A 16,146-nucleotide genomic window follows, 5' to 3' on the forward strand; every position below is an offset into this window, starting at 1 on the left:
AGTGTCACTAACCACTGTTGGTGGCACTTGCACTGGGCAATAGGTGCTTGCGGTACTTCAGCAATCATACAAACCACACTTCTAATTCATAACTGTGGTATTATCTGGGCTAACTGCAGGCCTTGAATTCAGCAGGAGCTCACAGGAGCCCAGCTCCTGACCTTTTCTGAGGGTCCCCCCCTCCTCCTCCCCACCTACCTTGTCCATTGAATAGCAGGTGCAGCTGCATAACAATCCCTGGATTAGGAGAGCGGGCAGTCAGGTAGTCACCAGGGGCTTTGCCACACTCCCAGCAGCCCTCATTAACCCCTGGAGAAGCCCACGTCACCCCTTCTCCACTTCATATGTGATTTTGGGTGGCGGGTGGCTTGCTAGCCTTTTGACTGGGGGAGGGGGCGGCCCAGCAGAGCCCCAGGTGAGTGAGGCTTGCTTGGGCTCGCTGGATCTCCAGCCAGCCCAAGCAGGCCTCGATTGCCCGGGGCTCTCCTTTCTTGCAAGGGGTTGCTTTTGGCTGGTGGGGGGGGGGGGGCAGCATATGTTAATGAGTTATGCTAATGAACTCCACCACCTATTTTTCTACTAAACAACTCCTGATTAATTGTCACTTTATTGAAGTGAGAAACCACTGCCATATGGCAGCTAAGAAAAATGCAATATCCCAGTCACTGATTTTTGGAGCAAGAGAAAGGTCCTCAGATCTCACATAAAAATTATTTAAAAAAAAACCTTACAGCAGCAAGTGAGATGGGGGGAGCACACTTGTAGTGGGTTGTGCTACCTTGAGCGAAATGCCTTCGTTTTTAAAAGGTTTTGTATAGCCTGCCCTAGGAATACATTTATACAGATGAAATTTCAGTACACTGACAGGTGTGACTTAAGGCACAGGTGAGGTCACAAAGCTCACCGCTTGCTTAATGCAATATCCAGTGCCGGTTTGTGTACGCGAATGGGTCACTACCGATCTGCCACTAAATCAAGATCTCTCAATACAAGGCTTTCTATTCAACTGGCAGAAACGGAGTATACAGAAATCAGGGAATGAACCATTAGGCATACAATGAACTTTGGACAAAGTCAGGGCAATATGTAATCCCGTCCAGGGAGCAGTATTATTAAGAAAGTGTTGAAATGTGCCCAGAACTTCTGTAGTACCGACTAATTTCTAATCACCACTAGGGTTGCCAAGTCCAATTCAAGAAAAATCTGGGGACTTTGGGGGCGGAGCCAGGAGACTTTGGGGGTGGAGCCAGGAGACATTGGGGTGGAGCCAGGAACAAGGGTATGACAAGCATAATTGAACTCCAAGGGAGTTCTGGCCATCACATTTAAAGGGACAGCACACCTTTTTAAATGCCTTTCTTCCATAGAAAATAATGAAGGATAGGGGCACCATCTTTTGGGGCTCATAGAATTGGACCCTCTGGTCCAATCGTTTTGAAACTTCGGGGGTATTTTGGGGAGAGGCACTAGATGCTATACTAAAAATTTGGTGCCTCTACCTCAAAAAATAGCCCCCTCAGAGCCCCCAATACCCGCAGATCAATTCCCCATTATTCCCTATGGGAATCGTTCTCCATAGGGAATAATAGAGTGCCCAGTAGACATTTTGCTCCCCCCCCTTGCTTTCTAAAGCAAAACACTCCCTCTCTTCATGGGGGCTGGAATGACAATCACAGGTCTAGGCTGTCCCAGGAAGGCAGCTGAGGCAAGGGACATAGCAGTGGCAAGGGACCTGAGAGCATCCTTATCCCCCCAGCTCCAAATGGAAGGTAAAGCCCAGGCATTTCACACACACACCAGCATGGATGCAGATGGCTCCACTCTCACCCAATCAAGCTGCCTAGTGGCAGCAAACTGAGATCATCCTTCCCCCCTCCCTTCTCAAATGAGAGGCAAAAGGAAAGGAAAGGTCCCCTGTGCAAGCACCAGTCATTTCCGACTCTAGAGTGACGTTGCTTTAACAAGGTTTTTCTTTTTACGGGGTGGTTTGCCATTGCCTTCCCCAGAGAGGCGAAAGCCAGGACATTTGTCCCCCCTCCTCCACCCTGCGAGCGTGGATTAAGAGGGCAAGGCAGCAGCCTGAGAGCATCCTTCCTCCCCCACCCTCAAACAGGTGAAGCCAGGGCATTTAGCGTGCCCCCGGCCCTCCCCCGCCGCCGATCATTGATCCGCCCCAGGAGGCAAAGCCAGTTAAAAAAATTTTTAAAGAGCCAGAGAGAGCTTGAATGCAGACGGCTCCACTTTCCCCCAAGTAAGCTGGGCGACTGCAGCAGCCTAAGAGCATTCCCCCCCAGTCCTGAATGGGAGGCAAAGTCAATTTAAAAAGAAAAAAAGAAAAGCCCGGAGAGCAAGCTGGCAGCCCCGACCAGAATGAAGCAAAGGCTGGCCCACACACACACAACCAACACCCCTTCCAGAAAGCACATAGCTGTTGAACTACTGGGAGGGGGCCAGAGCCCACAGCCCTCACCCCCCAGAGTATTTTAATCCTTGCTGAGTGCAGGCTTCCCTCAAACCCCCCCCCCGCCTCCCCCCAAGCAAATGGACATTTAAACCCCGAGTCTCCAAACCTGCCCAGCAGCCGCAAGAGCCTGCCGCCGCCCTCAACCCACACACCCCGGGGAGGGCGGGAAAAGGGGGTTGCAAAGCTCGGCCCTGTTGCAAGGAGGAGGAGGCGCGTTTGGCTGAGAAATAAACTCGCCTGCTGTTCAGCACCTTTTTTATTTCAGGGGTCTCTCCCGCAGTGGGCTTTTGCGAATGCCCCTTTCGGTGTTCGCAAGGGAGAGGGGGAGGCTTTAAAGAGAGAAATTTTCCAGGAGTTCAGCTAAAGTTAAAATAAAAGTGAGTAACATGAAACTCGATCCCAGAGCAGAGTGGAAAGCCTGTGTTGGCTCTCGGTGTGTGTGAGCTGCCCCTAACACAGGGAAGGCCCCACAGCAAGAGCGGCCCATAAAACTCAGGGCTTCAGTGGGCTCCCCTCCCTTCACCGGCCAGCTGACTCGGGGCGGGAAGCAGCCTGAGAAAACGGAAGAGCTCTGGCTGCTGCGATCGGGGCTGGGTGCGAAGGGCTGCCGTTCGCCTCCTCCCCTCCCCCCGCTTTCCCTTTTATGGCCAGCGGGGGGAGGAGGCTCCAAATCGGGGGTCTCCAGGCCTACCGGGGGATTTGGGACCCCTAATCACCACCACGCTCAGATTTTCAGATTCAATATTCTGAACAGCCCTTATCTTTCCAATTTTCGTGCCTGGAATCATTCCCATTTGTTCTTCAAGAGCTCGTAGCTTATAGAGCTTGGCACTATAAAGCTAAAAATTATAGACGAACAGTTATAGTGGCAGCCATTTTACATTTTGTAACTGGAAAAGATAACATTAAAATGCTGCAAGGAACAATTCACCCCAGCTATGGGAAATCTAAATGACATTAATTAATTCAGCTAATTAGCAAACCTCTCACTCTTCCCCCCCCCCCCCCAAGTTACAAATGAAGACTTTCAAGAATGATAAAAGCTCGTGGAGCAATAAGAAGGATCCCCATCCTCTAAAGGAGGATAATGGAAGAAGAAAAATCTACCCTAGAGTGATAACCAAGCAAAGAAGCAGAAGTTTCCTGCAATTATGCTGAAAAACTGAAATTTACAGCCTAAATCCTAAGCAATTTTAAATACAAAGGATTCAACAAAGGTTTCCTTCCTATTACCAGCCTCCATTTTTCTTTTAGCTATTGAACAGTATTTTATTACTATCGTTATTGACTATGCTAAAGTGCCTCCTGCTTTAGGCACTGTATAATAACTGTTAAAATGATAAGCTCTGCCCACAAGCCTAGTGTAAGTTGATGAGACGATTAAGGGGGAAGACACACAAAAGAAAGGGGAAAGAAAGACAGAGTTCAGAAGCTTTTTCAAACGCTGCATGAAAACCAGTTTCAAATAAAAACTGGCGTGGGTGTCAGAGAGAAAGATCCAGGGAAAATGGAATTGAAACAGAAGATGGAACCTGAGAATTAGCATAGAAGAAAATAGCAGAATTAAGTGTTGGTCAATTATGAGAGTGAAGAAGGATAAGAACCAGGGCTTTTTTGTAGCAGGAACTCCTTTGCATTTGCACACACCCCTGATGTAGCCAATCCTCCAATAGCTTACATTGGGCCCTGCAATAACAGCCTTGTAAGCTCTTGGAGGATTGGCTACATCAGGGGTGTGTGGCCTAATATGCAAAGGGTTCCTGCTCCAAAAAAAAAAAAAAGCCCTGATAAGAACAGAGTCTAGAGGGAAGAGATTTAAAATCCAAGAGCTTCATTTAATGACGTAACAGGGACCATCGTATGTTAGAAAAAAGAACTTGAGTTGAGTTTCCTGCATAGCTCTACATGCAAGTGCTGGCACTCCTAGAGGAAGCGAAGTCGATTTTGGTGAACCTTACACTGCAAGGGTGACAGACATCGAGGACTAAGGCTGAGGTATAATTTTCTCAGTCGCCCCATGTCAGAAAGAGAAGTTCACCCAAGGTCACCTGAAATATTAAATGTCATGTTGCTCCTAGAAGTCTGCATCTGTGTCTCAGTACAAAATGAGCCCTGAAGACACATAGCCTCCCTCTTCTCCCAAGGACAGCAGAGATCATGAGAACAGTTTGGAAGGAGCGGACTAAATCCTGACTCTCCTATGCTGTAGCCCCGCTACAAATCAGGATCTCGAATGGCTGCAATTTAAAGCTTAAAAGCAGAGCAGGAAATTGTTTGATCTGCCATTGTCATGTCCAGTTTGGCCCTCAGGGTTGGTTTGCTCATTAGACTGAGGCACGTTTCCATAGACACGAGAGCCAGGAGTCATGTGATATGTAGTATGTCATGGCAAGTGATTCTCTTTCAGACTAATCCATTTCACTGGGCTGATGAGAGCCATAAACATGATCACCCCAAGCCCTCCAAAGAAGAAGAGGAGGAGGAGGAGATTCAATTTATACCCTGCCCTTCGCTAGCCAAAGGAGAGAGGCTTACAATCTTCTTTCCCTTCCCCTCCCAACAAAAGACACCCTGGTAGGTAGGTGGGGCTGGAAGAGCTCACCCAGAACTGCTCTTGAACAGAACTAGCCTTGGGAGAACTTGTGGCTGACCCAAGGTCACATCAGCAGGTCTATGTGGAGGAGTGGGGAATCAAACCCGGTTCATCCCACAACCACTACACCAAACTGGCTCTCGAAAGAAAGAGTGCCAGCAAGAAGACTGCAAGGCACCATGTTCTGTACAAAACATTTCTAATAATCTTATGAACAGAGTACCATCCCTAATAGCCTAAAACTAGCCCAACCTCCTCAGAGCTTGGAAGCTAAGCAAGGTTGATGATTGGATGGGAGACAACCAAGAAAGATTGGGGCTACTATGCAGAGGAAGGCAATGGCAACCCACCTCTGCTCATCTCTTGCCTTGAAAACCTTCATGGGGTCGTCATGAATTGGTCACCTTAATAGTCTGAACAGGGCATTTTTTTGGGGGGGAGCAGGAACTCCTTTGCCTATTAGACTACACCCCCCCCAATGTGGTCAATCTTCCAAGAGCTTACAGTAGGCTCTGTAAGAAGAGCCCTGTAAGCCCTTGGAGGATTGGCCTAATAGGCAAAGAAGTTCCTGCTACAAAAAAAGCCCTGAGTCTGAAGGCAAGGAGCCAGTGCATAATGACAGAGCAAAAATCTTGCATTCAGAAAGGAGGTCCAAGTTCAGTCTGTGGGACCTCCCTTTGTAACAATAAATTAACAGCACAGGCAGCACAGCCTACCTAAAATCTTGGGAGAACTGCAATCAGCTGAAACAACCCATATTAGTCCTGGCTCAGATTAAACCAGTAATTAGTAGAAGCATCCTCACTTCAGCTCAGTAGAAGCACGGGCATACATTTACATTCAGCATTTCAGTGCGATGCCACGGGATGCGCCAGCTCACAATTTGCTTTCCAAGCCAGGTGCCGGCATTCTTCCAATGCACCTGTCGCTTCAGATTACTGCAATTATCAAGCCTTGGCCATGATACTGGGGGATGTTTCCTAAGGGGAAAAAAAAATCCTGGCTTGGACAGGGCCACCCGCAAGCTGCAGATGAATAGTTAGAGAGGCAGCAGAGGCAAGGAGGGATGAGGCCAGACTTGGGCAGCTCTACACTCTGGGGTTCTCGGGCATGAGTGATCCAGAGACCCAAAATTTGTACATCTGCTCCAGCAAACAGATGTGGAGCTGCTTCGAGTATTGTGGAGCAAGCTAGTCATATCAACACTAGCACAAATGTGAGACGAATCACAGGGCTTGCAGGCTCAGAATCTTCTGGCATTAACAGCACACAGCAAGCCCACACAGCTCCTCATGCTGTATCAGTTTCCAGGCTGCAAAACGAAACAAAGGCTGTTGCCAGGACAGTGTAAGGATTTTGGCCCTGTTAGCAACCAGTTCAGTCGGTTCTGGGAGCTGCAAGGTGGCAAGTGCAGAACAGTCTCCTCCTTCAAAACTCTAGACAAGGGAGCCACATATGGCTCTTTCACAAAAATTGTGTGGCTCTCAAGGCCTCCACCACCCCATTGGCCAGCTTTGAGAATGCATTTAAAGTTAAAGTTGCTTTCTTTCCACCTCTCTCCCTCTCCCGTTTATTTGCCTTCCTTCCTGGCTCTTACATTAAGCAAGTTTGGCTACCCCTGCTCTAGACCAAAGCAACAGCGTTTACTCCTGACAGTTTCCAGAAGCCATAATTTTTTTTTAAAAACCCATCATTTGTTCAGGTGGGTAGTCATGTTAAGTCTGTAGTAGAAGAACAAGATTCGAATTCAGCAGCAGGTTAAAGACCAACAAGATTTCTGGAGTATAAACTTATATCCTGAAAATCTTACTAGTTTCTAAGGTGTTAACATGACTTTGAATTTTGTTCCTCAAGCCGCTTTTGATTTGCCAGGCAGGTTGTACTGTTCCTCCTCCAGGAACAAATTACGAAGACCATTATTGAGAGCCAGTTTAGTGCAGTGGTTAAGTGTGTGGACTCTTATCTGGGAGAACCAGGTTTGATTCCCCACTCCTCCACTTGCAGCTGCTGGAATGGCCTTGGGTCAGCCATAGCTCTGGCAGAGGTTGTCCTTGAAAGGGCAGCTGCTGTGAGAGCCCTCTCAGCCCCACCCACCTCACGGGGTGTCTGTTGTTAGGGGAGAAGATAAAGGAGATGGTGAGCCGCTCTGAGTCTCTAATTCAGAGAGAAGGGCGGGGTATAAATCTGCAATTCTTATTCTTATTATTAAGTCTCCTGCAGAATGCAAATGGATTATTCTTGCAATCACCCTCTGATTCAGTCTGCTTCCTCCTTTCCCTGGGTCCTCCTGCAGTAGATTGGCATTAAACTGCTAAGCAATCCCAACATTAGTCTAAAGAGCTGTCATCTCACAATATATAAATCCAGCTACACACAGCCTTGCCATTAAATTCCACGTTGCCACCTCTACAAGATTGCTTTCAGGAGAGAGGTGTGTTGGTGCAGTCCAGCCCCAGCTGAGCATATGGGCTTGCACAGAGTGCTTCCTAAAAGGAACTGATGTGCTGAAAATTAGATGCTTAACACACACACAGCCAGCCAACACTGCAGCGGCTTTTGGTTGAGTGGAAATGAGGGTACTGGGGAATGCCAAGCCGCTGCTGAAAGCAGCCATCCATTACATCTTTGTAAGTACAGATCCCAAGAATATCTTCTCCCACCCACAGAAGCCTCTAGAGCTTGGTTTCCTCACCCTGATACTTCTTAATAGTGATTTGGAAAGGTGAAGGTAAGAAACCTGGGTGTTTCCCCTTCAAATTTTACAGCACCACTGAAAGGATGAGGAGATGCAGAAATCTCTCCCACCCTTATCTTTTTCTCTCCGGAGCTTCTAAAGCCAATATTGCAGAGGAGGAGGAGGAGATTGGATTTATACTCCACCCTTCACTACCCAAAGGAATCTCAAAGCGGCTTACAATCTCCTTCCCCTCCCCACAGCAGACACCCTGTGAGAGAGCTCTGACAGAAACTGCTCTTGAGAGGAACAGCTCTGTGAGAACTGGAGACTGACTCAAGGTCACTTCAGCAGGAGCATGCAGAGGAGTGGGGAATCAAACCTGGTTCTCCCGGATAAGAGTCCATGCACTTAATTGCCACACCAAACTGGCTCTTGGTGACTGGAGCAGCCTGAACTTAATCCTCCCTTTACTGATCTAACAGTTCATTAATCTGGAGTAAACAGAAGCAAACATTTAGGAATGTGATGAGAAAGATGCAACCATTCACCCGATTGTTTGGGATGATATGAAAAAGAAGCAAAATGAATGTACAATTGAAAAAGTGCAAGCTCCCAGGTGACATGAATGTAAGATTTTTAAAAAGAAGAAATCTTTGTTTAGTAAACCTGCTGAGGAAGTTTCTTTGTATTTATTTTTCAAGACACACAACCGGGAGTAAATTGTATTGGAATCTGGGGAACCAGTGTGGCACAGAACTAGAGTTAGTGTTGGACTAAGATTTGGGAGACCCAGGTTCAAATATGCACTTCTGCCACAGAAACTTGCTGGGTGACCTTAGGCCAGTCACATTCTTTTAGCCTAACCTACATCACAAGGTTGCTGTGAGGATAAAATGGAATTATTTAAGCCCCCCCACTGAATCCCCATTGAGGAGAAAGGTGGGAGATTAGTGAAGTAAATAAATACATACATACTTTCAAAACGAGCTTACAATCAGACTAATATTCAGAGCATTCTAAGAACTACTGCACACCAAGTACACCCAAAACCATATACAAGTAGGGGGTTTCCCCCCCATTTTATTTAGTTTATTTGGAAAACTGGAAATATTATCAGTTCCTGATTTCTCTCCAACATTCACAAATCACACACAGTTTTTGGTGTGCAAGTCTGAAAATGTCAACTGTGTTAAGCACAAGTCTTACTTGGCTACCATCTCCCCCATTCTGAACATTTCTGTTTCTGCTCCTTTCGGAACATTAGCAAATGAACACAAACATACAGATGGTCCTAAGGACACCCGGAGCTCACAAATATGCAAACAACATAATCCGAAAAGATCTCTGTGAACACAGATTTTAAAAGGCCACTCTTAAACATGGGAACAAAAAATTACAAAAGGGTAACTCTGAATGAAAATACTCTAGTAATTGAGAAGGATGCAATATGTTGCATAACGGTTAGCGTGCTGCACTGAGAACTGGGAGACCCGAGTTCGAGTCCCTGTTTCGCTATGGAAACTCACTGGGTGACCTTGGGCCAGCCACATATTCTTAGTTTGATTTACCTAACAGAATTGCTGCGAGGATAAAATGGAAGAAAGGAGAATGGCATGAACTACTTGGGGTCTCCATTGAGAAGAAACACAGGATACAAATGAAATGAATAACATGTTCTCTTGAGCAGAACACACTTAGAACACAAGTGCAGTCATGCTAGATCATGCTAAGCTGAAACAATTTTTAAAACAAAACTGTCATGTCTATGTGACACTGATTAAATTATATACAAAACAGACTATATTATATATAAAGCACCGCAAGCTGCTATGTACCCTACAAAAACCTAAGGTACTCTTTTAACAACTTTCTATGCAAAATATGTCCAGTACTGTTCTAGTCTGAATCCTTTGAGGTTAATGGATTAGACCCTCTTTAAAATTCAAAGAGTTTTCACCCATGGAGGTGCATCATTTCTGCCTCTCCTGTCCTGCTGTACCCCAAAATGCCCTAAGAAATACTGCTCCAGGAGATGAGGGTCCCCGAAGAATAATTTGGGGAAAGGATTTAAAAGTTTGTTGGGCGGGGGGAGAGGGAATCAGCACCTGGAAAGGCAGGTAGGTTACAAAACGACAAGCTTAGACTGGAGTAACTATGCCAGTGGTACTCACACTGCGGTTTGTGGAAAGCCACATTTACAATTACCATCAACCAAAAGAGCCACATGTAGCATGTGCCATACCACCAAAAACACATGAGATATATATAACTATCAATATTAAACATAGTAGTATAATGACCCCGTCTATATAAAAAAAAGCTGCCCTCAGTCCACTTGCGGAGAGGGCAGGATAGAAATCTAAAGTAAGTAAGAAAGTAAGTAAATAAATAAATAGTTTTAAATTACCAGATTACGTTTTAGCACACATGGTTGTCTCTCCCCACCACTGTCAAACCTTAGCAAGTTCTTCTTTGTCTGGAGTTAGGGGAAGGGCTTCCTTATCTGCCCTTCCACTCTCTCCCTAACACAAGGTACAGCATCTCAGGCAAGGGTGTAAGACTACCAAGACTCCTAAAGGACAGCAAGTTGACCATGGAGAAAGAACCCTATAAACACCGTCACCCCACTGCGACCAGTTTGCTATTTTCCTGGGTGGCTGCTCTGATGGTCTTACTCACTTCTCTGTGTGTTGGCCTCCCAGCAGCTGCCTGGGTGATGGGATAAGAGCAGAGAGACTGCAGAGAAGGGTAGGGGAGGATGGGCTATGCTTCCATCTCATGCATGAGGCATGCAGTTTAGGGAGGCTTCCAGCTTACCTGTTCCCCCCAGTCCCCACAGTGGTGGATGTTTCACAGTGGGAACTACCTCTCCAACCACAAGACCCACCAGTCAAAGGCCTTTCCTTACTGGCCTGGTACATGGTGGCATACTGGGAAACAGTACTCAAAAGAGCCACATGTGGCTCCTGAGCTGCTGAGCATTACCCACATCATGCATATCATTGCATTATTTATTTATTCAGATTTTAGACCGCCCTCGCCCTGCCAGGGCAAGGCTCAAGGCAGTGTACATCATAGTTGTGGCGGAACAGGCACCTGCCCACAGTCCTTGCACCCGTGCAGCTGTCTGTGGCTTGCAAGTCCCGCTGCCCGCCCTACCCCACCCCCTGGTGGGTGTAACCTTTCCTCGGTTTGCTGCCACCACTCACCGAATTATCACTGCCACCTTAGAGGGGCAGTGAGACCCCTCTGGCTGGATCTCCTTGTTTGGAAGTGAAATCTCCAATCTTTGGGGTGGCCCTGGAGAGTTGGCAACTCAAAACAGGCCTCTCCTTTCTCTTCCCAGGGTTCCTTTTTCTACTTTGGGAATGTGCAGAGCGGAGGTGACTAAATGGTCAGAGCACAACTCCAAAAATATAAGAATTTATTCAAACTATTTACACTATAAACAGGGAACACGTATATTACTTGGATAAAGCACCCTACAAGGGAAACTAATACCGGGGACCAGCAGGGCACAAATAAAACAGAAGAAAAACGCAGTCCTCTCTCCCTAAACACTTCCCTGACTTCTCTTCCTGGGAGGTTGCAGAGCAGGACAGGGTCTCTTCTCCACAGGCCTTCAGCTCTCCTTCACCTCTCCCTCTCTCTCTCTAGAGAGGACAGAGAAACTTCCAGTCTCCCCCAGACTGATTGCAGCTGAATCCCTTGGGTTTCCAATTCTGATTTGCAGGGTTCTCCACCTCTGTGGCTTGGTCGCCCTGCACCGCCCTTCCACAGGAGCCCTTTTCACTCTACAGTAGAACAAAGACTGGCTGCTTCCAGCTTGGATAGGAGTCTATCTAGAGGTCGTCCCGCCCCTTGGGGAAGTTCTCCTTTTCCCGCACTTTTTAGGCCCAAGAGCTGTTGGGCCTTGTAGGTCAGAGGAGGAGGACATTTTAAGACTACATAAGACTACAAATAGCAGCCATTTTAAAACCTGCCAGCTGCCAGCACTTTAATCATTTCGTTATAGGGTTGCCAAGTCCAATTCAAGAAATATCTGGGGACTTTGGGGGTGGAGCCAGGAGACATTAGGGGTGGAGCCAAGATCAAGGCTGTGACAAGCAAAATTGAACTCCAAAGGGAGTTCTGGCCATCACATTTAAAGGGACGGCACACCTTTTCAATTCCTTCCTTCCATAGGAAATAATGAAGGGTAGGGGCACCTTCTTTTGGGGCTCATAGAATTGGACCCCCTGGTCCAATCTTTTTGAAACTTGGGGGTATTTTGGGGAGAGGCACTAGATGCTATACTGCAAATTCGGTGCCTCTACCCCAAAAAACAGCCCCCCCCAGAGCCCCAGATACCCACGGATCAATTCTCCATGATTTTCTATGGGAATAAATCTCCATAGGGAATAATAGAGTTCCCAGCAGACATTTCCCTCCCCTCCCCCCGCTTTCTGACAACCCTGAAGCGGGAGCAGGGTCTCCAAACCGGGGGATCCCCTGCCCCCATCTGGGGATTGGCAACCCTATTTCGTTACAATAGTAACTTCACAATAGGTATGATTTTAAAATGGTTTAAAACAGCAAAACACACTGATTAGTGTAAAAGATGGTGCTAGAGAATTCCAGTATTGCCACTGCCTCGGGAGGGGTGGGGGTGGAGGGAATGGGAGTGTCAGAAGGATGAAACCATTGCTGCCCTCAACCAAATCTCTGGTGGAACAACCCTGCCTGCAGGAATGATTAAACTGGCTCATTTCTAGGCATTTAAAAATGCATCTATGAAGAAGAAGAAGACTGCAGATTTATACCCCGCCCTTCTCTCTGAATCAGAGACTCAGAGCGGCTTACAATCTCCTCTATCTCCTCCCCACACAACAGACATCCTGTGAGGGGGGTGGGGCTGAGAGGGCTCTCACAGCAGTTGCCCTTTCCAGGACAACTCCTGACAGCTATGGCTGACCCAAGGCCATTCCAGCAGCTGCAAGTGGAGGAGTGGGGAATCAAACCCGGTTTCCCAGGGGAGAGTCCGCACACTTAACCAGTACACCAAACTGAAGCTACGTTATGTTAAGTAAGATCTAATCACAATAAATCACATAGATATGGGGATATTTTCATTTCCAACTTTTGGTGTAAAGTGCTAAATGCGTGGGTGACTCAGATTCAGGTTTCTGTCCCTAACATCACTCCCAACTCAAAGAAAGTACATACCACAGGAACCTAATAATCAAGAGTCTACAGTTACTCCACTGTCCCGAGCTCTGCTGTCACTCCTTAAAGCAAGCAGGAGGTGCTAAAATGCCTTCCTGTCAAAGCAGAAGTGCCAACAGTCCATAGATTTCCCCCCCCCCCCAGTCATTTGTACAGCTGGAAGAATGCCATGAGCACTTGTAGGAATAAATCAGAGTCTTTCAACAACACAGGTCAGCGAAGACCTTCCCATTTCTCAAAATACTATGTAGCTAAAAATAGCTCTAATTTAGTGTGTTTGGAAGAAAAATCCAAGCTTTCCAACTGGGACCTGAATTCACAGGTAATGAATACTCAAGAGTTATAAGTTATTCAAGAGCTAGCATAGATTTATGCAACTTTACATGGTGCTTGAGGTAGCCGGGGCGATCTGAAACTGTAATGTTTGCTGGTTCCATGATATCATTTTTATCCAGGGCTTTTTTGTAGCAGGAACTCTTTTGCCCATTAGGCCACACACCCCTGATGTAGCCAGTCCTCCAAGAACTTAAAAGGCTCTTAGTACAGGGCCTACTGTAGGCTCCAAGAGGATTGGCTACATCAGGGGTGTGTGGCCTAATATGTAAAGAAATTCCTGCTACAAAAAAAGCCCTGTTTTTTATCACCTCCAAGCACTATACACCATCCATTCTACTAAGTAGTCAACCACCATGGAAACAAGCCACCCAAACCCACTCCCAATTATCTCTCTCTCTTGAAATCCAATCCCAGTTAGGGAACACTAACCTGAAAGTATGAGGGTAACATTCAGCACAATGACTATTCCACAGAACAGCCCAACTCTGAAGGTAGTCCATGCTGGTGCAGGCTGCAGAGAAACAGAAAGCGGCTTTCAAATCAAGCTACCTGTTTGAAAGTTGAAGTGTACAAGTCGAGCTGCTGTTAGGCCAAACATCTTTTAAAAATAACTCGTTCTCTCAAGCAGAAGCTTAGCGGACATTCAAAGTCATCACGCAAACTCTACGCAGATTTCTTAAACTTCAGCTAACCTTTTTAAACAGGGGGCGGGTTTTCAGGGAGACAAATGCTCAGGAGCAAACAACACGCATTTATTTGTTCAATTTTGACTCCAAACATAATAGAGTCCGCTGCATGTCTGTATAAACAGAAGCAGAGGAAAGCCAATTTTCTGATGCCCTTCTCTACAGTATGAACAACAACGTTCCTTCTGTAGCTCATGTGTTCGTTTGGATTATTTGCAAAGGACCGAACTACATGCTATGTAGAGGGTTTGTAATTAGACTTCCCAACATATCTTAACATCGCTTAAAACCAGCCGCGGGGGACACCAAATAGGATTAGAGCAGGGATTGAACCCTTTCCCCCCAGGCAGTTTTCCTTAATCTAAATCAATGCCTGCCAAACTGCTGTTTGGTCCACTGGGTGGGTGGGGGGATGTAGGTACCTTCTGCTACATGAAGACCTTGAAACAACTAATTTTGTTGGTAATTGGGGGGGGGGGTGTGTGTGATGAGTGGGATTAAAGAGCTTTTTGCCTGTACCTTAGAATGCTGAAATGCCTCATAATAGAACTACCCTGCTATTGTTCATTCTGAAGGGCTCATTACAGAGCTCTTAGTACCTTATATCCATGCAAGCCCACAGGCAGTGGGTTCAATATTCAAAGAGGTCATAGGAACAGCAGACTGTGCTTCCAGGGGGCAAGTGCTAACACAGCAATGAGCTTTCAGATTCCAACCCAACACTCTCTTTTTTACTCTGCCAAGACACATTAGTATTTGCGCTCCCGAGTCCTCTAAAGACAAAATGAGATTGCTGAACGCGAACAGAGTCAAAATGTTAATTTTGCACTTTTGTCATAACTAATGCCGAGAACTGTCAAGCCATTCTGTTGACCTGTGAGGAGGAGGGAAAGCCAGATCTTTTCAAACTCCCATCCCCATCACCTGAGCTGCTCCCAGTGGCGGGACACGTAAACGCTTCATGGCTTTCTGTCGGTCTCCATCTTCCAACTCGTTAGTTACCACCGTCTAAAGATACAAAAGGTAAAACAAAATCATAATTCAAATCCAGGCCTACCCAATGAAAGTCAGAACGAGGACACACCTACCAGAGAGAAACCTTGCCTCAAGCTGGACAATATCACACCCCTGAGTCTGCTGTGGGGATGTTGTGTCACTTCAGAGCTCTTTTTAAACTTTTCACAATTCCACAGGGGCTTCATCCTGCTGGGAATCATGACACAATAAGGGCTCTCCCCTGCCCCACAACTGTTTTCAAGAGCCAAAATGGCATGGTTTTCAATTCCTGAAAATAGCATGGGGGGGAGAGGAGATAGGAGCCCTCTTAGCCCTTTGGTTCTCCAGAGGATCAGGCCCCCACAGCTTTTGAAAAAGTTTTTTAAAAACATGCTCTAAAATGGCACCAGATCCCTGTGGTAGCCTCAGAGACACTGTACTGTCTAGTTTGGCCCTTAGTTGCTAGTATCTCCTAACCAAAAGGAAAAAAGGGTGAAAATGAGGAGATATCTCTGTAAGAAACCACAAAAGAAGAAAAAGATTGCAGATTTATACCCCGCCCTTCTCTCTGAATCAGAAACTCAGAGCAGCTTACAATCTCTTATATCTTCTACACCCCCAACAGACATCCTGTGAGGTGGGTGGGGCTGAGAGGGCTCTCACAGCAGCTGCCCTTTCAAGGACAACTCTGTCAGAGCTATGGCTGACCCAAGGCCATTCCAGCAGCTGCAAGCGGAGGAGTGGGGAATCAAACACGGTTCTCCCAGATAAGAGTCCGCGCACTTAACCACTACACCAAACTGGCTGAGTACCAGAGGCCACACTGTCAATTGTTATACTTTAATTGTTACACTTTTCAGGAGGGCATTTGTTATCCTGAATCAGGATTGTTTGCAATTTATTTGTTATTAGGACATTCAGAAATTGTTACACTTTACTGGGATTGTTTGCACAATATATAACAACTTTTTTACACAGTTAAGGATAATTGTTTCCCCCCTCTATCTTTTTGTGTGGCCTCTGGAAATCAGTCCCTTTTGTGGTTCCTTAGTTGCTAACACCGACCCCCAAAAGTTCAACATAGTAAAAAGTGCAGTCATACTCTGAGAGATGCAAAATCAGATTGTGGGAGGTGTGGTGCCACGAATTTCAGTGGCATATTAAAGCACATACACTGGAAGTACGTTGC

General features: G+C 46.5%; 1 protein-coding gene across 1 annotated transcript in view; it reads right to left on the reverse strand.

The window, feature by feature from the left end:
* The window catches only part of XPR1 (xenotropic and polytropic retrovirus receptor 1), a 174,376-nt gene that overhangs the window by 55,381 nt on the left and 102,849 nt on the right, over positions 1–16,146 (reverse strand). Inside the window, exons 6-7 of the mRNA XM_060232604.1 lie at positions 14,886–14,969; positions 13,705–13,786 (exon numbers count right to left, since the gene is read on the reverse strand). Coding sequence (XP_060088587.1) covers positions 13,705–13,786; positions 14,886–14,969 — 166 coding nt within the window. The remainder of the gene's footprint in view (positions 1–13,704; positions 13,787–14,885; positions 14,970–16,146) is intronic.

The sequence above is a fragment of the Heteronotia binoei genome, chromosome 2 (genome assembly GCF_032191835.1).
Source record: "Heteronotia binoei isolate CCM8104 ecotype False Entrance Well chromosome 2, APGP_CSIRO_Hbin_v1, whole genome shotgun sequence".
NCBI lineage: Eukaryota > Metazoa > Chordata > Lepidosauria > Squamata > Gekkonidae > Heteronotia > Heteronotia binoei.